This window comes from Thamnophis sirtalis, unplaced genomic scaffold (genome assembly GCF_051295495.1).
Source record: "Thamnophis sirtalis isolate CommonGarterSnake01/CBP01778 unplaced genomic scaffold, rThaSir2_p1.2 scaffold_8, whole genome shotgun sequence".
Classification (NCBI taxonomy): Eukaryota; Metazoa; Chordata; class Lepidosauria; order Squamata; family Natricidae; genus Thamnophis; species Thamnophis sirtalis.
In genome coordinates, this window is record NW_028261388.1 from 54,668,167 (window position 1) to 54,692,900 (window position 24,734).

At 38.5% G+C, this 24,734-nt stretch overlaps 1 protein-coding gene across 1 annotated transcript in view; it reads left to right on the plus strand.

The window, feature by feature from the left end:
• Window positions 1–6,878: 6,878 nt before the first annotated feature.
• UMODL1 (uromodulin like 1) overlaps window positions 6,879–24,734 on the plus strand; it is a 46,410-nt gene continuing 28,554 nt past the window's right edge. Inside the window, exons 1-5 of the mRNA XM_014061595.2 lie at window positions 6,879–7,055; window positions 17,331–17,492; window positions 17,851–17,966; window positions 18,448–18,640; window positions 22,397–22,510. Of these exons, the coding sequence (XP_013917070.2) occupies window positions 6,941–7,055; window positions 17,331–17,492; window positions 17,851–17,966; window positions 18,448–18,640; window positions 22,397–22,510 (700 nt within the window). The 5' untranslated portion in view covers window positions 6,879–6,940. The remainder of the gene's footprint in view (window positions 7,056–17,330; window positions 17,493–17,850; window positions 17,967–18,447; window positions 18,641–22,396; window positions 22,511–24,734) is intronic.

The following is a 24,734-nucleotide window of genomic DNA, read 5'->3' on the forward strand; positions in this document are numbered from 1 at the left end:
TCCCTGATACAGCTGCGAGGCTCGATTTCCCTATCGCCTTATGGCAACTTGAGAGTCGGTTGGAAAGGCTTCAGGAGTTGACAAAACCACACAAATGAAATAATAGCAATACCAAAGCATAAGATATAAATTATTGGAGAGCAACTTCACAATTTGGAAGAGCAACTTCACAGTTTGGAAATCCTCTAACACATGACCCTGAAGATGGAAGCTATGACCAGTAGGGCCTGTGCCCAAATTCAGTTGTGCACCCTGTACAATAGGAGGCACTAATGATTTGTTCACTTCACATGTAGCTTACTATAATTTTCATAGGATTGCCTTTGAAGACCACCCAGAAACTTCAAATAATACAAATTGCAGAGTCCCATCTGCTTATGAGACAGACATGTTATCGCTTTGTAACTAAACAATTCTGCTAGAAGAGTTGCTCTAATTTGTGGTTTGCTTCTGAAGGCAGTTATGAATGGCTTAGGGCAGATAACTAGGGAGTCTACAAGATCTCATATTCTCAACTGTTTCTACTCAACAAGCCTGAGTGAACAGAGAGTGCCTACTGAAGCTTCCACCTACCAAGAAGTAAGGCAGCCAAGATATTCTCTCTGACAGTTCTCAGCTTTGCCCCCTGAGATAAGAGTAGCTCCAATCCTCATTGCCTTCCAGATGTTGGCTGTTCTGGAAGGCCATGGGGACTTGGGGAGTAGTTAATGACCATTGTACAATATAAAGTTAAAAATGATGTAACATAATGTAATATAGTTTCAGATTATTGGGTTTTATGGATCCTATTGAATTGGCTCTGTTGCCTTTTGAAGAGCCTTGTCAAAATGGAAGGAACTTCATGCATTGATAAATATATAAATAATAACATGTCCTTGAATTTTTAAACAAATGCAAGACATAGTAAGTGGTTTAGGGGCATTCCATAAATCTACATAATTTATAATTCATTTGAAAAAGACATTTTAATTTTTTTTTGTAAGAATTGTTTATGTAATATATTTTAACCGAAAGCAGGAAGCTAGAAACAATAAACAATTTAATAAGGTGCTGTGGGAATTTCTCATGATCAGGCTTATTAAAGGTAGAGTGTTAAGTGATCAGAAGACAATTCAAAAGATTTAACTATGTGGGCTATATGCATTTTGCCAAAACAAAAATGGAGTGTAACTCAAAAAATGTGACAGAAGTCACAGATTTGCTCATGAGTTTGAGTATACTGGTAGGTAGGTGGTAGGTTGTTGATATAGAAAAAAGAGACACAAACCCACATGAACATACACAATCTGCAACACCATACCACACCATGACCTGATCAGATGTACTAAGTTTGCCCTCCAAATGTTATCTTTTGATGGGTAATTTCTTTACTCTCCAATTTTATATTTAAATCAGAGTAGAAAGTAGCCAGAGTATTATCCTTTGTAAAATGGGACAATGGTTGTTCTCATATTTACAGAAGTTCGTATGTATTCAGCATAACACTGAGATACCCAAGATGATACTTTCTCTTCCTTTCTTTTTTTTACAAGTCAGTTTATTTTTATCTCCACCAACCTAATCACTGAATATATTAACATATTTGAAAAATAGATATATAGATACTGTTTTCCAAAACCTGTTTTGAATTCCCAATGGAATACTCTTGATGTGTTTCCATGGCACTGGTGCATGATTCACTATGGTTACCATAGCAATAAAATGCACAGTATCCTCTAGAGATATGAAGAACTATTTTTAATGCAACCAATATGATTCCTTTAAAGATTTATTTTATCTCTTAATTAAAATTATTTTTCAAGGCTGCATTTGTATATGTATCCAGCACTGATAATGGGAACAGAAAAGAAAAGCAGAAAATTTTATTAATTTTTCTTGTGTGTTATTAGATAAACAAGAAAAATGGAGGATTAATAATATCAAGTCAGAATTGTCTGTAACTTTTCTTTTAAATGTTGTCTCAGGTGCTCCTTAGATGTTAATTTTCTACATAGTTCCTTATATTGTATACTTTTATAATCATGGGAAAGACAGCAGAGAGGAAGTGCCTGATAAAATATGTGCTCCCCAAAGACCTTTCTCAAAAATACAGTCCCAAGTGGAAAATATTTGCATACTGTAGATTCTAAAGACCTAAAGCTACTGAGATCATGATTACACAAGATATAAAATAGCAGCAGAACCAATTGATTCCTTAAGGCTACAATCCTAGGGAGAAAGTGCCACTCAGCACAGAGGAACTAACCACTTTCAAATAAAATTCTTCTGTTAGTAGTCTTTGATCAGAAGTATTAATTTAAAAAAATTCTAGATTATGTTGAAGATGTTGCAAATAGACAGTACATATTACCACCTCTAGAGGCAATGGTTATTGGATTACTGATATTAAGACTTGTGGCCATAGTCCCTGCCCCCTCTCCTGAAATAAAAATGGTGATATATAATTTAATTGTTCTAATTAGCTGTCAGATTTACTATAGCAAAGCAGTAAAAAAAAAACCAAATCTTTAATCCAATGTATATCAAGATGAAAAAAGGTAAATATTTTCATATGTGATCTAGAATTTATGGTGCTATGAGAGAATACAAGGTTTAACTGCCACTTCTTTTGTGGCTTTTCTTGAAATTTGATTGCTGAAAATTTGTAAAGTAGTGTCTTTATGCAGAAATATAATGTACACAAATATTAAACTTATCAACTTTTCCCTCTAAGGTTGGTGGGGGTGGGGGACAATTACTTAGCATTGTTGCCTAATCAATTGCAGCCTTTTCCCCTTTCTAAAATGTTATGCAATTCCTAGCCACTTTTATATTTTTAATTTTAATCTTGGCCTTCACTTGTTCAATGTTTTATTTCTTTCCTCTCCTGCTTAGTTCTGTCTAGATTTCCCCCCAGTTTATGAGTCCTCTCTCATAAGGGGAAGGAAAAGGTGCTGCTATCCTCCAGTCCAGTGAACCAATATTAGTATAATGGAGGGATGAAGATGCTGGACTTGGAGAAACCCCAGTTCAAGTCCCTACTTAGACATATTGCTTGCAGAGTGAATGTGAACCCTGACTTCTTCAGCCTAACATGTCATCATAGATTACTGTTATGCAGATAAAATAAAACCCAAATTTCCACTACCTTGAGTTTTCAAAGAAAATGCAATGATTTAATTTAATAAGCAATTTATCCATCATTTTGTTCTCTCCCAAAAACATTATCTTGTTTTTAAGTTCATGAAAGAGTGTTTTCATCAGATTGTTATTCTGTACATGAGTGGAACAGGTTGCTGAGGACCAGGATGGGTAATTTAGATGCAGGCAGTCCCTTGGGAAAGCATTAACAAACCCATGCAAGCAAGATACTGGCTGAATTCTCTCTTTGTTCCAGGACCAATGTATATCTGTATTTAAAGGAGAAAAGCAGTGAATGTTTTCCTTTATATCCTAATAACTGTATGTAATACTACTAGCTCTTTTGTTTTCAGAGAACGGAGACAAATTAAAACATGATGAGGGACTCCTTTATTTTATTAACTAAAGTCTTGGTAACTTTTGTTTTCATTCTGTGCATCACTTCAGCAGAGAGCACAAGCAACACCTTTACAGGTGAGTCACCATGCTACAGTTCTAATGGTACCACAGTAGTTTCATTTCAAGGATAATTTTAATTTAGAACCATAGATTTTGTTTGTTATACAATGCAGATGGTCATTCATCCTGAGCCCCAACGCTAATCATGGATTTAATATTTCGAACACTTTGATGTCAATGATTACTATACTTTCAAAATGATATTTTGTAAAAGAGATGTCAACATCTTTTGTCTCACATTCTTTCCATTCTTCTCTGAACTTGGTGAGACTTTGTTTCATTTAAATTTGTATAGAATGTTTAGATGAACAATGTAAATCTTGGAGAAGATTGTCTTTAGTGCTGCTGAAACTTCTATATATATCATTTAGGAATTCCCATTTTTTTGAGCTAAGGGACATATGTAGAGCTTTGAGAGCATGTTATAGGTATTCTCATAAAATGGCTGCCAAGATGACTATTCCAGTTACTAATCAACAGTTTAACCAAAGACAAACTGCTGAGCTTACTCTCAGCTATCTATTTTAGCCTTCCAAATGACCATTTAACATCTCTTTTTATTTTGTTTTGTTTGCTGGGTTGGTGGACACACTTTCAAAGCAGGCATTAAGCTGTACTTCCTTTAATTATGTCTTGTTAATTGTGTATGTATATACCAAATAAATACATTTTGAAAGACAGTACCTCTTGTTAATTTTCATTTTCTGAGATTGGTTGGAATATAGCCAGGCCTAAAAGTATTATTGGAATAAAGATCATACTTTAGACTGATGTTTTGCTTTGAAGCATGATAGTATCCCATTTATCTATTTTAAGTTAAAAGAACTTAACAAACAAACTAAATTAGGGTGCCTGTAGGTTGTCAAAGGATGCCAAAGGACATATCTCCTGATATATGAGAACCCTGTTTGGGATTCTGGATAGTTTTGCCTGTACAGTTTGCCATTCTAGAATCTTATTAGCACATTCCCACTTTACAGAACTGTCTGAAACAGTAGAATGAACAAAGCAATTCTGGTTGAATGCCTTATTTTAAGGGAAAAAAATGAAAAATGCATTTTCTTTTCCTCCAATACTTGCATTGCCTTATTTGTTGTAAATTAATCTTCCCCAACTATTAGCATTCCAGGAGTTAAACATTTCAGCCTCTCTTCCTAATTTGTTATATCAAGATAGATGGAAAGAGGCTATGAGATAGGGAGCTGTAGTTCTTTATTTTCAACTTTAAAAGATTCTTTTTACTGGATGGCTTGGCAATGATAAGTTTTCTGCACTGTTTTTTTCTCCATTAATAATTGTGTAAAAGAGACTGTAATGAAATCCAAAATATTGCAATAATTATTGAGGTTATATTTTATAATTATTCTGTTGAATGAATTATTTGTATTGCATTTGATTTTACTTCAAATTACATTCATGGATTTGTATTATGGATCTGATTATTTAATATACTAGCCAATAACCTGGCATTGCTCCGGTATTTATTTATAAGGGGAAAATTTCCAGATCAAATGTAATTTCTAATGTTGGATTTACCCCCTTATCAGAGGGAGCCCCCTTGTGGAGTACTGTGAAGCCGTTACCATGGCAACTAGTATGGCACAACAAGCTGTATCTTAACAGAACACCCCCCCCCCCAAGGGGTGTTAGGGATGTTTTACCTCCACAGTATTTTTCTCCAGAGAGTAAGTCATCTGTGTACCAAGTTTGATTGAAATTGCTCAGTCACCTCACCTCATAGGATTGTTGTTTTGGGGAAACAGGAGGAGGTGGATATGTTCGTCACTTCGAGTTATCTCTAAAAATAATAAAGGCAGAATACCAATAATTAAATAAATAGGCTTTATTATAACAATACCAATGAAGAAAGATAAGCAGTTTACAGCCACAATATATTTTATACTGAATATATAGTATATTTCAAAAGTAATTTAACCATAGTTTTTCATTGTTTAAGAAAAATCTTAAAACTGTTACTTGAGCAATACAATTTGCCACCAAGGATTGTAAAATGTTAATATTTTAAAGGCAGAGTATTTGCCTGGATTGTCAATGTCAATAAAAGATAACCTGGTAAAATGATAATTAGCCAGTAATTATAAACCTTGTAAATATCCAATAAATTTCCAGTAATTGTAGTGGAAAATTCAGCTCATAATTGAAAGACATTCACACCACATGCACCCATACCAAAGCACATTTTAAATTAGCTTAATGGCAAGCTAAGTCTTGTAAATAAGAGCTATACAGCTGAAAATGCTAATTTGTAAACAAATTTTGCTTAGCAATTCTGCCCAGGGGAACAGTAGTTTTCTGAGAGCTGGGCCTCTAAACTTCAGTGCTTGGTTTTGTTGCTGGATCCTAATTGATGCTAGCAGGATTTTAGACTGCAATTATTGTTAACTTCGATATTTATTGAGAAGTAAAAGTTTTAGCATTTACACTGAAGCAAATTTATTTTGTAAATGGCTTGGACAATGTGGCTTCCAATCAAAATAGACAGAATATAGGAGTATCAATAGCAAACAATAGGTAATAACAGACAAGCCTAAACGATTTATCGTGAAAGTTTTAGGAGTATCAGACATGCCAGCATCAAGAAGAATATACCATGGAACTCTTTAACATGTGTGAAAGCCATCCCAAAGATTCTCAATTGCGTGTGTGTGTGTGGGGAGGGGGAATCTTGATCAAAAAAACTTCTTCAGGAGATTACCATGTTCTGCTGAATGATTGTGTCAGATTTGGGTTGGCTTGCTGTATTAATAGGTATGTAGTTATACACTTATTTACTTTATTTTATGTTCCCCATTCCTGAAGGTTCTGAGTGGATTTTGGATAGTTTCTTTTAACATTTGTCATTTGTTGATCAAACGTGATCTTGCATGATTTCCTCTGGACCTTAGACCATATTCAAAATCATTAAAATATTTATTGAAAGATTACATGTTATCAAACCAATGTCAACTCCTAGTGACCACTGAATGAATCTGTACCTAATATAGTCTTTCTGTTCTTCTAGTGGTGTGTATCGTTTACCACTGCAAGTGTATCCTACCATTGTTCTCTTCTCCTTTGTTTTATTTTTCAGCATTGTGAATCTACAAGGATAACAAAATCTTATGTTAACAATAGTGAACTTGAACAACATTCAGTTGTTTCCAAGTAGTTTGGTGGAAAGGTCTATGCCACTAATTCCATTCTAATAGATCACTCTGCTTTCTTTATTTTAGAGAAAAGTATCTCTTTGCTTGGTTACCATTTATGCAATTATTCTGTGATAAAAAATGTGAGCAAAACAGTTGCATATCAAAAATCATATGAGAAACAAACACCATGTGGAGGATGGATTCCTTGGAGAATGTGCACCACAACCTATTACAAAGAAGAGTACCATCCTATTATGGTCCAAGAAGCTGTGATTGTGACAGATTGTTGTGCTGGGTATGAACGAGTGGGTCTATATTGTTCTTTACGTAAGTATGACACAATGAAAAGACTATGGCCTATGAATTGCAAAACCAATAATATACATTTAATTACAATATAGAGTCAGCAAGTTAGGTCACTTGCAAATATCTGGATGACTTCTAGATAGCAGCAAATAAACTGACTTTTGTGTATTTATAATCTAGTGCTTATTCTTTTCTTTTCATAAAACACATCTAGTAAATATGGTACATATGTAACTATAGCTAGCTGGCTGGCTTATTGATTGATTTGATTTGATTTCTAAAGCTGCCCATCGCAGCCAATGGTTTGTAGTATATTTTGGGTATTGTGATATAGGAAAAGTATTGTTGGCTTTAGAGAGCCAGTTTGGTGTACTGGTTAAAGATCTAGGCTAGAAACCAGGAGACTGAGTTCTAGTCCTCCCATAGGCATGAAAAACCAGCTGAGTGACTTTGGGCTATTTTCTCTCTCTCAGCCCAACTCATCCTATGGGTTTGTTGTGCGGAAAATAGGAGGAGGAAGGAGTATTAAATGGGTTATTTATACCAGTAATAAAAATAAAATAATAAAGGAGGAAGGAGTATATTATATGAGTTATAACAATAATAAAGCAGGATAGGAATACTTTAAAAATACAAATAATTTTCTATGCATTGAAGAAAATATCTGATGTTCCTTAAAGTTGGTGTATCTTGTGGAGAAACATACTGAAGTCCAGGTTTGCTCTTATATGGGTAATTCTTTCCAGTAATAGTATGATTAGGTCATGTATTCATTTCAGTGAAACCTTCTCATGGATTTTATTTCAGGTTTATAGCCATATGTTTGAAGATCAAATGAATTGCCATATTTGACAAGCTGACAAGTTGAATATTAAGTGACTTCCTTCCAATGTAAATCAAAAATCTTGTATGTCACCATTATCTATAAATATTCAGCAATTTTAAGACCCTTCCCGTCATTTTAAATTATTCATTTTGAATTATTTTAAAAAGATAGTACATTCCATGGTAAACCAATCAATAAATAGAAGCTTCAAATCAGTGTTAACTCCTCTTACATTTTATTTGGAGATATTTTTTGAAATATCTGGCCATTTATCTTCCTAGAGCTGAGAGAGTGACTGCTTTGTGCCTAAGGCAGGACTAGAACTCACATCCCCCTGGCTTCCAGCCTAGTGCCTTAGCCACTAGACTAGACTGGCTCCAATATCACATTGTCATTATTACTTAAACTCCTATATTATCCTGAATGTATTTTATGCATTCAGTATAAGAGTACTGTAGCTATTCTCTGAGGTGCATATAAACCTATATGCAGGGGTAGCTTCTGGCCAGTGTTATTGCTGGTTGGCTCGTGCGTGCACATGTGCAGTTCATTAGAAATTGTTCTGCACATGTGCAGAACTAAAAAAAAAAAAAGATGGTGGCAACAACGAATGGGGAACTGGTTCGGAGGCGTGTCCAGCCTGGGTGGCTGCCATTTCTGTGACCCAGGCCAGCATGCCACTACTGGTTCGGGCCAAACCGATAGTAACCCACCTCTGCCTCTATGCCATTTCTTCAGTTTCATGATAAAAAACCTAAGATAAAATAAAATTGTTTTGAAATCAGGCAATGGTCATGTTGCTATTATTTGCTAGTACTTATTAATTTAAAAATAATTAGTTATAGCCTAAAATACATTCATTTAGGTAAATGACATAATATGCACATAAAAATTCTCCTTTGATATATAACTAAGCCACAGAACAATATTTCTATAAGTCCGACTATAGGCATTGTGTTTGTCCTTTCAAAAATGTTTATTAGTACAAGAAATGGCTCTTCCATTATGCAAATGTGCTCAGAGGTGCCTTGAAAGATCAACACTACTCAAAAAATTATATTTAGCTCTTTTTTCCCCTTTCAGTGAAGAGGGGGTATTCAGCAGCTTCTGACCAGTTCTGGAGAACCGGTAGTGAACATTTTGAGTAGTTCCGAGAACCGGCAAATACCACCTCTGACTGGCCCTGCCCCCATCTATTCTCTGCCTCCTGAGTCGCAGCTGATTGGGAGGAAATGGGGATTTTGCAGTATTCTTCCCCTGCCATGCCCACCAAGCCACACCCACAGAGCCGGTAGTAAATTTTTTTGAATCCCACCATTGTCTTAGTGCCAGATACAAATTCTGCCTTGATTACTATTTTCAGCTATTTCATATATTTTACAACTGGGAATTTTTATTCCCAATGTACTATATTTTTCTAATCATTTTAAAGGAGGAGATTGCATCATTGAGTCATTATGACTGACTAGTTGAAATACAATGTAAAGTACTATTTATCAAATTCTAATATTGCACATCCTACTTTAGTTTTTATATTCTGTGCAGGGGTGGGTTCCTGCCAGTTCTAACCTCTTCTATAGAAGAGGTTCCACAAATCTACCATGCCGTTTAGAACCGGTTCCAGCTCCCTCCCCCTGCCCATCCGCACCACGCTTGCCCCGCCTGTCGCTCACTGATTGGCTGGCTCACCAATCGCCCCGCCCACCTCTAAGAGTTCTGTCTAAACCTCAAAGTCTTAAAGCTGTCAAGTTTGAACACTCCTGGGTTTTTTTTTCTAAAGGGTTAGGGGTGCAAGGGTCTTGTAACTTGACAGCATTAAGACTTGCGTGCTTCAAATGCCAGTGTTTTTGAGCCAACATTTTGGTTGCTAAGCAAGAGCATTGTTAAGTGAGTTTCACCACATTTTACAAGTTGGCCATGCCCACCCAGTCACATGACTGCCAAGCCACTCCCACTCAGTCACATGGCTGGCAAGCCATTTCCACCCGGTCACATGGCTGGCAAGCCACTCCCACAAAGCGGGCCACACCTACAGAAGAGGTTCTAAAAAATTTTGAAACCCATTACTGATTCTGTGATATCCTTTTCTTTCCTTCTGTTTTGGCATTTATTATGTGCAAAATATTATGATTTCTCATTTCGTCTCTCTAATTATGCCCCATTTTTCTGGACCATAATGTCCCATTGAGTTACAGAAGACTGTAGAAATTAGCTTTCATGGAATGATATTGATCAGTCATTCCATTATATTGCTAACAAGCCAGTCCTAAAGCAGAGAGTGAACACATATAATTACTGCATAATCAATGCAAAATTATGAATTTAGTTTGTGGCCTTTTCCTTTTACTTCATATTTGGTAGATCTATAATACCTCAGATTTAAAAAGTTTATATGTAATTTAGAAGAGAGAGCCAGTCTTACGTAGTAATTAAGGCACCAGTCAATTCTTGTCACATGCAACCATCTGTTGATCAGAAAAGCAGCCCCTGCATCTGTGGGAAGATGCTAGGAAGAAAAAAAAAGTCATTTAAAATATTCATATATTTCAATTACATTGTTCACCAATATGCATCCATGCCAATTTTCTTTAATTGTATAAACATACTGTATATTTGGAATTCTTCAGAATACGTGTCAATGCTAATAGTAACTCTAGCAGTTGAGACTATGCTAAGGTGACCAGACGTCCCGCTTTTGGTGGGATAGGCATGCTTTGTCACAATTTTTCCCGCGTCCCGCGACGTTTTAAAAAAGTCCCGATCATTTGAGTGGACGAAAGGACATCGGCAGTGTAGCCAGGACCCGCTGTGCGAGGGTGAGGGAAGAGCAGGGCGGGGCTTGAGGGAAGCCGGAGGGAGGGGGCTCGGAGGGAGGGGGGAGCCAAGATGGCGGTGGCTGAGGTGGAGGAGGTCTCGTGGCCTCTGCTGCCACCGCCGCCGCCAAGGAATTGCAGGATAGTGGCTGTGCGCCAGGAGGATGGCCTGCGGGGCTGGAGGTACGCGCTGCCGAACACTAACAGGAGTCGCGGGGCCGGCTGTGTTATTCCAGATAGGATAGAATATTGCCTTTTCCACTTTCTCCACTCCCCCCAATGGCAGTTAAGAATCAGCAAAAAATTGGGGCAGGTGTCTGCGGGAGAAAGAAAAGAAAAGAAAGGAAAAGGAAAGAAAGGAAAAAAAGAGAAGAAAAGGTCTTTTTCTCTCCCATGGTTGTTTCTGCAGGGCCGCTTGGAGGTGTTTTCCCCACGGCGCGCGCGCATTCTCCTTTAAAGTTGCGGGGAGAAAGCGAGAAGTGAACCCCACTTCTCTCCAACGTGTCTGAAACACATAGGGGAATCGCTGCCCTGCTCAGGTTTCAACTTCGGGGGAGTGACTGAGTAAAGGAGGGGAGAAGAGGGGAGAAAAAGGGGTTTGTTGTAGAGTTGATAAAGCTTTAAGAGTTTGGCGGTGAAAGGATTCTGAATGGATCCTGAATGATCGGGACTCAAAACAGCTCTATTACGTCCTGCTTTTTGTGGGGGAAAGAGAGAGAAAGAGGGAGAGGAAAAAAGTTTTGGTGAATGGCCGTAGCCTTCCTCATCTAGATCCTGGAGTGAAGCGTGGAGAACAACACAAAAAAAGTGTTGGGTTGGGTTGTTTTTTTTTGATACTCTGATTTTCGTCTCTCTCGTTACTGTTTTCAATTCAATTCTTTTTTCCTCAGTCTTTTTTTAAAAAACTGAACGCTTCTACCTTCACCCCTCCTCCGCTGGGTTTTGGAGTGGAGGGGAGGAAGAGGTTTTGAGGCGCGGGGATGGAGGTGGTTGCCGCCGAGTCCCCCCGCCCGGGTTCCGGTGGAGAAAAGAGGACAGGGGTGGGGGGATCGGCTGGCCAAGGTGGCGTAATCCCCCACTTTCCAAGCTCACAAACAGCACGGATCTCTCCAACTCTTTCTTGCTGTAAGTATTTTACACTGAGGTTTTTAGCTCCAGCATCCCTGTTTTTAAAATGCTGAAGACCCATCCTGATCCTCCAATGACGTTCCAAATAATGAAATATGCATGGCATGTTGTAGTAAAAAAAAAAAGTTGCCAATTATCATGGTTGAAACAGGATCTGAACTGTAGATCTCCAATTTGCTTGGCATAATGTTTAAAGGACTTTGATTTGAAGAGAAGAGATTTCAGAGGAAGAAATGACTGTGGCTTCAGAGGAACAAGTGGCCGCCTCAAGTTACATGAGCTTGCCATATGTCATAACTACATGCTTGCAAATTATTTTACTTATTGCACCAAAGACCCAGCTAGAAAAAATGATAACACATGGAATCCTTTAGTGAATGCCATGCAGCAGTATGTGTATCAAAAGCATAGATTTACAGGAGCTTAGTAAAAACGTGCTGTAGTACTAATGCAAATCAAAAGCAGAAGAATTTATCCTTGAGGATCTTTACTATTTTCAGCCTCTTCCCTCTTCAGGCTTCAGAATTTAAGGAAAGAGAAAGGGGGAGGGAGGGAGGAAGAGAGAGAGAGGGAGGGAGGGAGTGTGTGCACGGAGGGGAGATTTTCTAAACCCCATTGAATCCAGAGAAGGGGGGGGGAGAGAGAGAGAGAGAGAGAGAGAGAAAGGGAGTGTGTGCACAGGAGGGGGGATTTTCTAAAAGTCCCATTGAATCCAGAGGAAGAGTGTGTGTGTGTTTGTGTGTGTGTGTGTGTGTGTGTGAGAGAGAGAGAGAGAGACTATCACTAAGTGTTGTAGCTTATGATTCTTGATGAATGTATTCTATTTTATTTTTTTTATGTACACCGAAGACAAATTCCTTGTGTGTCCAATCACACTTGGCTAATAAACTACTCTACTCTACTCTACTCTACTCTACTCTACTCTACTCTACTCTACTCTACTCTACTCTACTCTACTCTACTCTACTCTACTCTACTCTACTCTACTCTACTCATTTCTAATAAGAAGTTTAGCTTCTCTCTCTTGAAAATGTAAGCTAGCATAAGGCATTATAATGCAAGCTAGCTTTAGCTTTCAAACAGTTCATTTAGTGACCAAAGTTACAATGGCATTGAAAAATGACTGATGACCATTTTTCACACTTAGCGACCATTGCAGCATCCTCATGGTCATGTGATCAAAATTTTGATGTTTGGCAACAGATTCATATTTATGATGCTTTCAGTGTCCTGGGGTCATGTAATCGCCTTGTGTGACCTTTTGATAAAATATAAAATTTTTAATCAAGTCCCCCCCCCCCCGCGCAATGGTGTCCCTCTTTACCAATCTAAAAATCTGGTCACCTTAGACTATGCTAATGGTACTGGACCAAACTGAAATCAAAATTTGCTAGATTAAGTAATCTATTAATGTGGTTCATAGATATTCATCAGAAAAAAGTTTCCTTGACCTTAAAAAATGCTACCCTGTGACTATGGAGATTTCTGAGTAGATGTTACATATAGTTTCATAGTGATCAAAGAAAATTTCAGGAGAAAATGATTAGGGAGGCTTAGTAGAAGAGATATTCTGAATTTCTATAATACACATGCACAACCATCTCCATCTGGAGAAAAACACTTAGAGAAAGTAGCAGGACTTATAATAGAGCACCTGAAGCTTGCCAAAGATAGATTTAACAAGGTAAACTTATCTTCAACTGCACACAGGTATAGGCTGCCCTAATCAGATTAGAGGTTCTTCATTCTCAGGAGAACTTGCGAATTATTCTATATGTGGGGATATACAGATCTATCTTATTTATTTCCCTAGTAAAGGCTAAACCATTTTCCAGACTGCATAGAGCTAATATTTATGAATAGTATTATCTAGACATATTCTTTATCAACTTTTTCTTTTCATTATTTATTCATCAGTGGACAGTATTAAGAGTGTGTTACTGAATGACTCTTTAATGTTTCCCTTGATATTAAAGTACGTACTTATGTCTGGATTCAAAATAATTAGAAATGAGAGGTGTTTAGAGCGCTTTAGATTTTCCCTGGATGCTATCACTTGAGAGTCTATTCTTTGGATGCTATATTTGTATCTATATAGCATACCCAAAAGTCACTTTAAGTAGCAGATCACTTTGGCCACTCTGTGACTCTCTTTATTCTATCATAACTGAAATCGCTTTATTTAAAATTAGGAGGAGCTTATTAAATACATGATGAATTATATTAATTTAATCAATTAGATTTAACAATAACTAATTAAATTAAATTAAATGGAATTAGAGTGTTGTCCTGGCTTTCCCCCATACTTTTAGAAATGTAGCCCCTGTGTTAACATTTTATTTCTTTTATGGGGTGCTTTTCTCTTTCTTGCCACTATTAATTTTATTGATTAATTAACATATAGGAAAATATTCCCTGGCAAATTGTGATTGGCTGTGATTTTCTGAGATAGAACCTCTCAAGAGGTTTTACATTTATTGCAAATGGTTTGCTAGCAAGCAACAAATGAATCAGCTACATAAAATGTGCACCAGCCATTTACTGGCTTTCTGCATGTAGTAGTTGTCATGGGAATATGAATCATACTGAATTGTCCTTGTCTCATCTTAGCATATCAGGCTGCTTATAAATATTTATCTTACAAAAGCCATAATCTCTTAGTCAGAAAAGCTTTCAGAACATACGACAGACCTGGCAGAGTTCAAAAAATAAATAAAAAAATGCAGTAAATAAAACCTTTTGGAAAAAAGCAGAAGCACCATAACAATACTTTGTATTTCCATTATTAGTACATGGTTTTCAGGAGGTTTTTTGCTGAAGGAAGACACTGACTAGGTAACATTTTTGCAGGGATCTCTGAGAATTGACTTCGCTCCTGAGAATGACTCCTGTAATAATGACAACTTGACAGTCTTTTCAGAAACATGCTAGAGGTTTATGCTACAAGTACTAGACTAGGATTATAATATTATTTGGGCATTGATATTTTTGTTATCAATAACTGATATAGATGCATTAGCTCTCACTTATTTTGTATGATTCTTTTAGCTTGAAGCTTATCTGTTTTGAATTAATTGAAGTTTTGTTAAATTATTTGCATATGGTTGCTTTGTGCTTTTTATCTTTTTATTTTCCTTTATTTCTTGCTTATTTCTAGCAGTCAAGAGTGGAGAATCTTTGGCTTTCTGGATGGTATTGCACTATAATTCCCAGGATAGCCAGAAGTGAGGGATGCTGGGAATTTTTGTTCAGGAACAACTGAAGGGTCACAAGTTTCCCCTCCCTGGGTGCAATTAACTTTGGTGGAAAAAGCCTCACTTCTGGGTGATTAAATGCACTTCTAGAGCTGATTAAATGAAATGCTCATAACTATGCTAAGCATTCTAGCAGAAGGATTCATACAAAATAGCATCCATTGACATTGATATACTCTAGGCCAGGGGTAGTCAACCTTTTTATACCTACCGCCCACTTCTGTATCTCTGTTAGTAGCAAAATTTTCTAACCACCCACCGGTTCCACAGTAATGGTGATTTATAAAGTAGGGAAGTAACTTTACTTTATAAAATTTATAAAGCAGAGTTACAGCAAACCCCTACCGCCCACCATGAAAGGTGGAAAGCCCACTAGTGGGTCGTAGGGACCAGGTTGACTACCACTGCTCTAGGCAAAAGTCATTTCTTAAATGGGGGGGGGGAGTACTGACTGTTTATTAATCATTAAGGTCAAGGGAGTGGCTGACATTCATATTTCTCTGATTAGAGTACTGGAATGCTGTTAGGTCTTGTTATCAGTGACGTACAGATGTGAGAGGCTGGCTTTCATTTTCATCTGCTTAGCTGGCATATAAAGATTACTTGGAACTGGATTTAGATTTCTTCATTGCTGGAAACTTTAGTCACCTAATTTTTGCACAAAACGTTGCTGGCCTGCAAAGTTTCTGATCAAGTCAGATATTTTTTTACAATTGAAATATAATTGCCATCATTTATTGCTCCTTTTATTATTGGTACTATGTTGATTAATAAATGTCTACATTAAACCAGGGAAATTGCCTTAAAATAGTGGGATTGATCTTTGACATGAGATCTTTGATATCAGCTTTGATATCAGCTCAGGAAGGAACTATGGCCCTTTTATGACTTGTGGACTTCAACTCCAAAAATTCTGGGAGTTGAAGTCCACAAGTCATGTTGAGTGCAAAATGCATAAGAGGTCACAACTCTTGCATTGTGATGTCACAACTTATTGTGACATTTTCATGCCATAACAGTTTGTATGAGTTACTACAGTGAATCCCTTCCATGGGCTATTTCACTGCTATTCTGACTCTTAGGAATTGGGGTGAAATTCTAATAATTATTATTATGAAAGGGTTAATATTTTCCACATTATTGAAAACTGATTATATAATTATTAATCACCACTAATGGTAATTCTATGTGTTGTTGCAATCATGTAAAATAATATGATGAAATCTATAAAAATCCAAAATAATTCAGTATAATATAAAAAATCAACTATATTTGAAAAAGGTAAGAGTCAAAAGAATCAAGCAATACATATAGGCACTAAAACTGCTAAACTATCAAAAGTATTAAAATAATCATCTTTAAAAAACACTGGTGGTGCCAAGAAATAAATAAGTTGATTGTCAGAATGAAAACTGAACTTTAGCAGGTTTCTCTGGAGAAGGCCTTCCATTATCAATGTAGAAACCTTTCCAAGAGAGCCCCTTCAAACCTCAAAATCACTTTTCTTAAAAGTTTAGAAAGGAATCATAAAAAGTAAAGAACTAGAAATATACTGGGTTTCCAAATAGTGTACAGCTCTCTACTTCTGTGGATGGAAAGCCCATATTTCAAATGTTTCAAAGAGAGCTGGAAGCTAGTGTGAGAAAGGACCGGCATAACTTATGTAAAGTGTCTGATGCCAATTCAAAACTCTTTTGACTATCTTTTTCACCAGCAAAAGATTTGTTTCATCTTAAAGACAGACTACTATCCAAATAACAATGGTTTCAGGCATGGCATTCAACTTCGATAAGGTTTATTACCCTAATCCAGAAATAATGCAAGTTGCAGCAAGAGCTTCTGCTATTGTTTAATTAAAGATCTAAATCCACATTTAGGTTTCTCAGAGGGGAATATAAATACAGTCTGGACAGAGGTATGGAAGCATGGACTTTATTCTTGCTCTCTCTCTCTATCCCTGCCTTCATGTTTTGCCTTGACATTAGTCATGACTTAGACAAGGTAACAACAATTAAAGAGAGACGGAACACTAGCAGGTGTCTCCAATGGCTGACAATTGACTCTGGGACTAGAACCTATGGAGTTAAGAATATTTTCTTCTCTGCTTCTTCAAAATTCTGTGGAAAGGAACTTTTGAATCTGATGTTCATAGGGATTGGCAAAGTTTGATTCAAAATAAATTCCATTGAGGATGGTTAGGCTCTTAGATGTACCTAAAGAAAGCAGAATCTTGGCCAGTGAATGCAATTTTCTTGTAAAATGTTCTATTTTATAGCCATAAACAGATCCAGCGAGTTTGCTTCAAAACCTGGTGCCTGTCCCATGAAGATAGGGGAAGCAGTAAAGAGTTCATGTGTGTCTGACATGGATTGTCCAGGATATAAAAAGTGCTGTAAGACATCTACGGGAACCCATTGTTCAGATCCTGTTCCAGAAGGTATATTAGTACAATACTGTCATGCTACTTATTCTTTTCTTCTTCGGATATAGGGGAATTGAGGCAGAAGATCTGATTTGTGGGTCTTTACTTCTTGGGCAACCTTGATCTGATATTTCAGGTGCGTTTCAAAATTCTGTCAGGGTTTTCAAACAAAAGAGATCAATTATGATTCAGAATATATGAATCTCATAGATAATTCTGATCGGTTGATTAAATGCATACATTGTCACACCTTGTGAGTCTCAGCAGTTAATCAAGACCACTGAAAATGAGAAGACCACTATGTTAGTTCAGCACCTATGCACTAATGTAAAGTTCTGACTATCACCTGATTGTTTTCTCTTTCCAATTCTAGAACGAACAGTGACAAAATACTGGTATAATGTGTCAGCCCTTGTGAAAACGGATTTCAGTGAATTATACAAAGTAGCTCCAAGACTTCTGAATCATTCACGTTTTTTGCACTCTGTGGTATGAATCAATGGAATAATAATATATAAACTGTACTGTATATTTCTGTTGATGTAAGAAAGCTCAGCCTACATTGGACTGCCACCTACTGGAAAAGAAGTTATAGAGTATATAGTTCCTCTTACATTTCAGATAAACCCCCTTTTTGGTGTGTTTACAGACAAATAGATTGCTTGAACATGAAAATAAATCATTATTCTTAAAATGAATAATGTTGAATATTTATTAAATATTGTTAAAATTGTTTAAAATATATTTCAATGTAATTAAAGTAATAAATTATAAATTTCTGACTAAAATAATGCCTCTTTAATAGAGTTATCCTGTCTTAAGTTAATATTGAAACATAGTTTTTATAGTGTTAGAAAGGATCTAATTTGGATTGCATTGTTTTTCATTTTATGTATAGAATTAAAAGAAAAACTATTTACTTGCCTACAGTGGTATTTTATAAGATTTAAGAAGAGTTTCTTTTTTCCAGATTACTGGAGCATTGTGGCCCATGAATATCTCTGTGTATCATATCCAGACAACCAAGTCAGAAACTTATGCAAACACATTAGCGTCTCGTTTCCTGCTTGGTCTGCAGCAACTGGTTCCATTGGACAATATTTCTTCTTTGCTGAAGAAAATTGTGATCAGAGTATCTGAAGTTATTGACATTGTTGTAAAAGGTTATTATTTCAGACATATTTGACTGAAGAGCAGCTCTATAAAATGGAGAGATTTTTTAAAATTTCTGGTTTACTTTGTGTTTGGATCTTTAGGATTAGAAAACAGGGCCTCTAGTGTGACAAGGCATTTTCTAGGATGTGAGGAGGGGGGGGGGGGGTTAAGAAAAGAGTCAATCTTTTATATACATTATGTGACTCTCAAGTACAGTTTGTCACATGTGATAAACTAAAAGCTGAAGATCACAATACAAATTTATCTTTTGCGACAGCATTTAGTCACATAGTAAAATTAACATTCACATCAAGGACTGCTTTCACTTCAGTGCAAGGACAGAGTTAAATCAGCACCTACACTGTTTCTTAAGGCCTTATTTTGCTTGTTCTTTAATCTGGAGGGAAATGTAGAAAAAAACCTAAAAGTTTGTATAACAAATAATCTAAAACTTATTTCAGCAAATGCAATTATTAATCTGTAGACATGCAATCTAATATTTATCTAGGGCAAATATATCCTGTCTGTAGGGGGACAAGGAGAAAACTTGTAGTTTGATTAGATACCATGGATCAAAAAGGTTACCATTGAGGGTATGGCCAGTCACAACCCCCACAATTTCTGAAAGGTAAACTAGTGAAGCTGCTTCCTACCATCCTCTTTATCTCGTATTCCCAAGATGCTCTGTCATTTTACTTTTATCTTTTGTTTTTCTGAATAACTGGACATATTTCTAATTAAAGCATTTGGCTACAATTGCTGTTCTGTGTCTTGTAAATTACATGAGATCAGAGGCCACAACATGGGTTTTTTTAGCATTCTAATTTCCCATTTATTTTTCTTAATCAAAATAATAAAAAATAAATTTGAGGGGGTGGCAGGAAACCTGCAGATGTAAGTGGTGTGTGTGGTGACCTGATTTTAACATTGGTAAAGCGGGATACCATTGACGGGGGGGGAGGCTCGGAGCACCTGAGCTGGCACCGCGTTACCCCTGCCTCCTCCTCCTCCTCCGCTGTGCTTTGAGAAGCCATGGCGCCTTTTTTTCCGGCTCCCGCCCCCTCTGCTGGCTTCCTTCTAGCTCCCGTGGCCTCCTGGCTCATGTAGTCCCCACCACACTTTTCTTTGCAAAAAGCGCCCCCTCCCTTTGCAAAAGTGTTTGGGGGTGGGAAGGAGAGAAAGGCAAAGGTGGACCCATTGCCTTGCTCCTTTTTGTCTAGGGCAGGGCTCCCCAAACTTGGGCACTTTGAGACTTGTGGACTTCAACTCCCAGCATTCTCCAGCTGGAGAATGATGGGATTTGAAGTCCACAAGTCTTAAAGTGCCCAAGTTTGAAGACCTCTGCATGTCTAGGGCAAGGGGGAGGGGGGCCCTCTTCCCTGCCCCCCATTATTCCTTTAGATCCTTCCTCACCCAGAAGACAAAGGTGTAGATGAGGAGGACGCTCTTCAGGCAGGTGATGACTGGCTTGGTCTGCAGCCTCCATGATGGGGATGCCATTGTGCCGAGCCCGGATGCCGCCACTCCGCCGCTTGTCCAGACCAAGCCAGAATCCCAACTGTCTGGACGGAACGAGCCGAGCCTTTCCAGAAAATGCCAAAACACACACACACACACACACACACACACACAGAGAGAGAGAGAGAGGGAGGGAGGGAGGGAGGGAGGGAGGGAGGGAGAAAGAGAGAGGCATCTTCTCCCAGCCAATCACAAATCCGGTCGGACCTGCCAAGCCTGTCCGCTCATCAAAACAAGTCTGGGGAGATCCTTTGCGGGTGGCCAGTTCTAGCCGCCTGCAAAGGACCTCCCTAGCTTCCAGAGCCTGTGACGGTAGAAATCACTGCGCGGCAGTTGCAAACTGCTGCGCGGTGTTTTCTTGCCATGTGCGTGGCCGTGCGAAAAATTGGGATTTTTTAAAAATGCCACGGGATGCGGGACAAATTATTAAAAATTGGGACTGTCCTGCCAAAAGCGGGACGTCTGGTCACTATAGTGTATTCAGTAGATTTCCATAGATTTTCACAGGTGTAGGTATGCTTGTCTTGTTGTATTTGGGTCTTTTCCCATGTAAGATTGAGATTGTCTTGGCAACGTTTTGGTGAGGTCTCACTCGCCATCTTCAGGCTGGGTTTTGGGCTTAAAGTGTGATCTAAGCTGCTGTCTTTCTATAAATCTTGGTGGAGGGGTGTGGAGTGCTGGCTTTGTTTCAGTTAGTGGAATGATTGGTTGTGTGGTTGTATCATGATTGGTAGATTGGTGCTGGCTGTGTGTCCGTTGTTGTTTCATATTTTAATGGCCTGGGTGGTGGGTGGGGCTCGTTTGTAGACTAGGGCTGGTTTCTAGATGTCTGGTAGGCGGGAAGTATCATCACGTTTATTCATGTTGTGGGGGTGTTTCTCTATTTTGATAGCTTTCATAATTATTCTCTTGTTGAAGTGTTCAGTTTTGGAGATTAACCTGGTTTCTTCAAAGTTAATTTCATGTCCTGTAGCTTTAAGGTGCTGGAAAAGGGAGAAAGTTTTTTCTTTTTTTCTGACTGTGTTCTTGTGTTCTGTGATGCATGCATTTATTCTCCTGTTCGTTTGTCCTATGTATGTTGCAGGGCAGATTTTGCATGGTATTTCGTAGACTCCTTGGTTTTCTAGCTGGATTTTGTCTTTGGGGTTTCTTAAGATGTCGGCTATTTTTGGGTCAGTGTTGAAGGCTGTCTTGATATTGTGTTTGTGAAGAATTTTGCTGATTTTATCTGTGCTGCCTTTGATGTAAGGGAGGAGGGTGATGCCGTTATCCTGTTCTGTGTCTCGGTTTTTTGGGGGGAGTGTCCCTTTGGATTAGGTTGGTTATTGTTTTTGTTTGGAATCCGTTGGATAGTAATATGTTTGTGAGTGTGTGTAATTCAGTTTTCAGGTGGTCTTTGTTGGCTTGCGTTTGGTTCCGGAGATGAGGGTCTTGGCTACAGAGTTGATCTTTGCAGGGTAGTGATGGGATTGTGCATTTAAGTAGCGGTTGGTGTGTGTTTTTTTCCGGTAGAAGTCCTAGGGAGCCATTGGGTTTTTTGTAGATTAGGACATCCAGAAAAGGAAGTTGGTTGTTTGCTTCTATTTCCATAGTGAATTGTATTTTGGGGTGTAGGCTGTTGAGATGTGTGAGGAAGTTGTCCAGTTTTTCTTTCCCGTGTGGCCAAATCATGAAAGTGTCATCAACATATCTAAGGCAGAGTTTGTGTTTGTGTTCAGATTTATCTAAGGCGTTAGTTTCAGAATGTTCCATGTATAAGTTTGCGATGACGGGTGAGAGAGGTAATCCTTCTATTTGTTTGTATCTTTGTCCATTATGGATGAAGTATGTGTTGGTTAGGCAGTGGTTGGTCAGGTCCAGGATGTGTTTAGGGGGGTTGTGTTTGTTATCCAGACCATTTGTTATCCAGACAACCATTAAAAAAACCCTCTCTTTTTATTCCTTTTCCTTGCTTTCAAAGAGCAGAGCATCAATGGAATATCCTTTGAGTTCCAGTGTTTATCAAAAGATACAAAGGGATATATTATCTGACGTTGAACCATTTTGGGGTCATTTTTCACTAACACATCAGAAGTAATAGGAGGATAGGTAAATGTTAAAAGAAGGCAGAAATAAATGTGCTATATAACAAACCATTGTCTCTATATTGTCTCTACATTCCACAGCTGGTTAAATATTGCACCTAGCTTTTAGGAATACCTTTACTGGCTTGTGGTTATGTTTCATTATTCTTTTCTTTGATCCAGATTGTGATCATGATATACCCAACATTTTGATTAAAAATACGCATTCTTCTAATTTGTTGAGAAATTCAAGATCTGCAGAACCTGAAATTAATGTATCAGTAGATTCTGAATGTGGTAAGTTGCTTTATATGTTAAAATTCATTTATTTTAAAAATTTGTTTTCTTTAGGGCCTGTAGGATCTACTTTATTTAAGCATGTTTGCTCTTTTAATTGTGTCTACACTATCTTTTATTTAGTATTTCTCTGTATATAAAGGAACCAATGAATATTTATGTAAATGAAACAAATTAATGGACCTACTGACACATTTTGTTTGTAAGTATAGCTTACTATTTCAGAACAATAGATTACTGTTCAGTATAGTTTATCAGAAAGCTTTTGCCTTGAAGACTTTCTTAAAATCTTAAGATCATTTGAAAAAGTTAGAGTGATAGAATGAAGTGCTGAAGCTGAGATCTTTTATAGATTGTTGCTTAAAGAATGTTAATGGTTATCGTAAGATGTCATATATTGGTGCTTAATTTCCTGACCAGCAGTAATAGGAATTTCAGTTTAATACATTTAGAAGGGATCAGATTGGAGAAAACAGTAAAAAAAAAAAAGCTTGCTTGAACATTCAGATATATGGTACTAGTCAGTGGTGGGTTTCAAAATATTTTAGAACCTATTCTGTAGGTGTGGCCTGTTTTGTGGGAGTGGCTCAGTGGTCATGTGACCGGGTGGGAGTGGCTTGGTGGGAGTGTGACTGGGTGGGTGTGGCCAAGTTGGAAAATGTGGTGAAACTCACTTAACAATGCTCTTGCTTAGCAACCAAAATTTTGGGCTCAATTGTGATCGTAAGTTCTCTTTCCCTTTCTCTTTCTTTCTTTCTTTCTTTCTTTCTTTCTTTCTTTCTTTCTTTCTTTTCCTTCCTTCCTTCCTTCTTTCCTTCCTTCCTTCCTTCCTTCCTTCTTTCTTTCTTGTGTCTCTCTTCCCCACTTATTTTCTTTCTTTTCCTTCCTTCCTTCCTTCCTTCCTTCCTTCCTTCCTTCCTTCCTTCCTTCCTTCCTTCTTCTCTCTCTCTCTCTACAACTTTCTTTCCTTCTTTCTCTCTCTCTCTCTCTCACACACACACACGCACACACACACACACACACACACACCATTTCCCTCATGTCTGCCACTGACAGCTCTCAAAGAAAAGGAAGGACTCCTGCCTTGGGAAGGGGTTGGACTAGATTACCTCCAAGTTCCCTCGCATCCTTCTATGTTCTCTGTCCCATTTAGTCACAAACAGCCACATTCACTTTAAAGTTGGTCGCAAACACCACTCACCCTGCACGTGCCCTGGTCCCACTCAAGGAGGCGAACTGTGGGATGGGGGAAAGGGGGGAGTCTGTGGCTCCACGTCTGTGGCTCGATCTTCTTCCCTGCCTCGATTCTGCTGGCGGGAGGTGCTGCTGCTGAGGTAGCGCGGTGGTAGCGGGGGAGTTGGGGCGCTGCCTGCCCAGCAGTGCAATCCACAGCGAGCCCAGAGGGGCATGGTGGCAGCGAGGGCAGCCGAGCGGGGGCAGCACTTTGGTGGGTGCTGAGTGAAGGAAAGAATGAAGAAGAGCCGAGTTGAGGGGGAAAAAAAGCTCTGCCGGGCGGGGGAGCAGGGTGGGTCGCTCCATGGTGCGCTGGTCCTGCCGCCACAGAGCCTTTTATTATTTTTTTTCTCTTCCCCTCACAAGATTCGCACCGACAGTGGCAGGAGCAACAGCCTGGTGTGCGCTCCTGATCCAGCCTGCCTGAGAATCAGGAGGGGAGTTCGGCTGTTTGAAAAGCCCCACGTGGAACTCATCTTCTGTTCCTTCTTCTGCTGTTTGAACAAGGCGGGGTGCGCTGCCTTGTCTTTTACAGCCACCTCGTTTCCAACTGGGGGAATCCATGTCAAGGATTTCTTCCCCCCAAATTGGAAATGAAAAACTGTGAAAGACAAGGCAGCGCACTCCACCTTGTTCAAACAGTAGAAAAAGGATCAGGAGAGGAGTTCAGCTGTTGGAAAAGTCCTGCATGGAACTCCTCTCCTGTTCCTTCTTCTGCTGCCTTATGGCACCCTCTGCAGCCCACTCTGCATGGAGTTGAGTTGGGGGCAGGCAGCCCTTGCTAGGGTTTCCCTCTTCCTCCACCCAGCTCTCCACCTCCTTCTTTGCTTAGGCTCTCCACTGGGTTTGGGGGCTTCTGCCCCTCATGCCACACTTTGCAAGCATGGCGAGGCAGAGAGAGAGAGAGAGAGAGAGGAGAGAGGAGAGAGGAGAGAGGGAGAGAGGGAGGGAGAGAGGGAGGGAGGGAGGGAGGGAGGGAGAGAGAGATCGA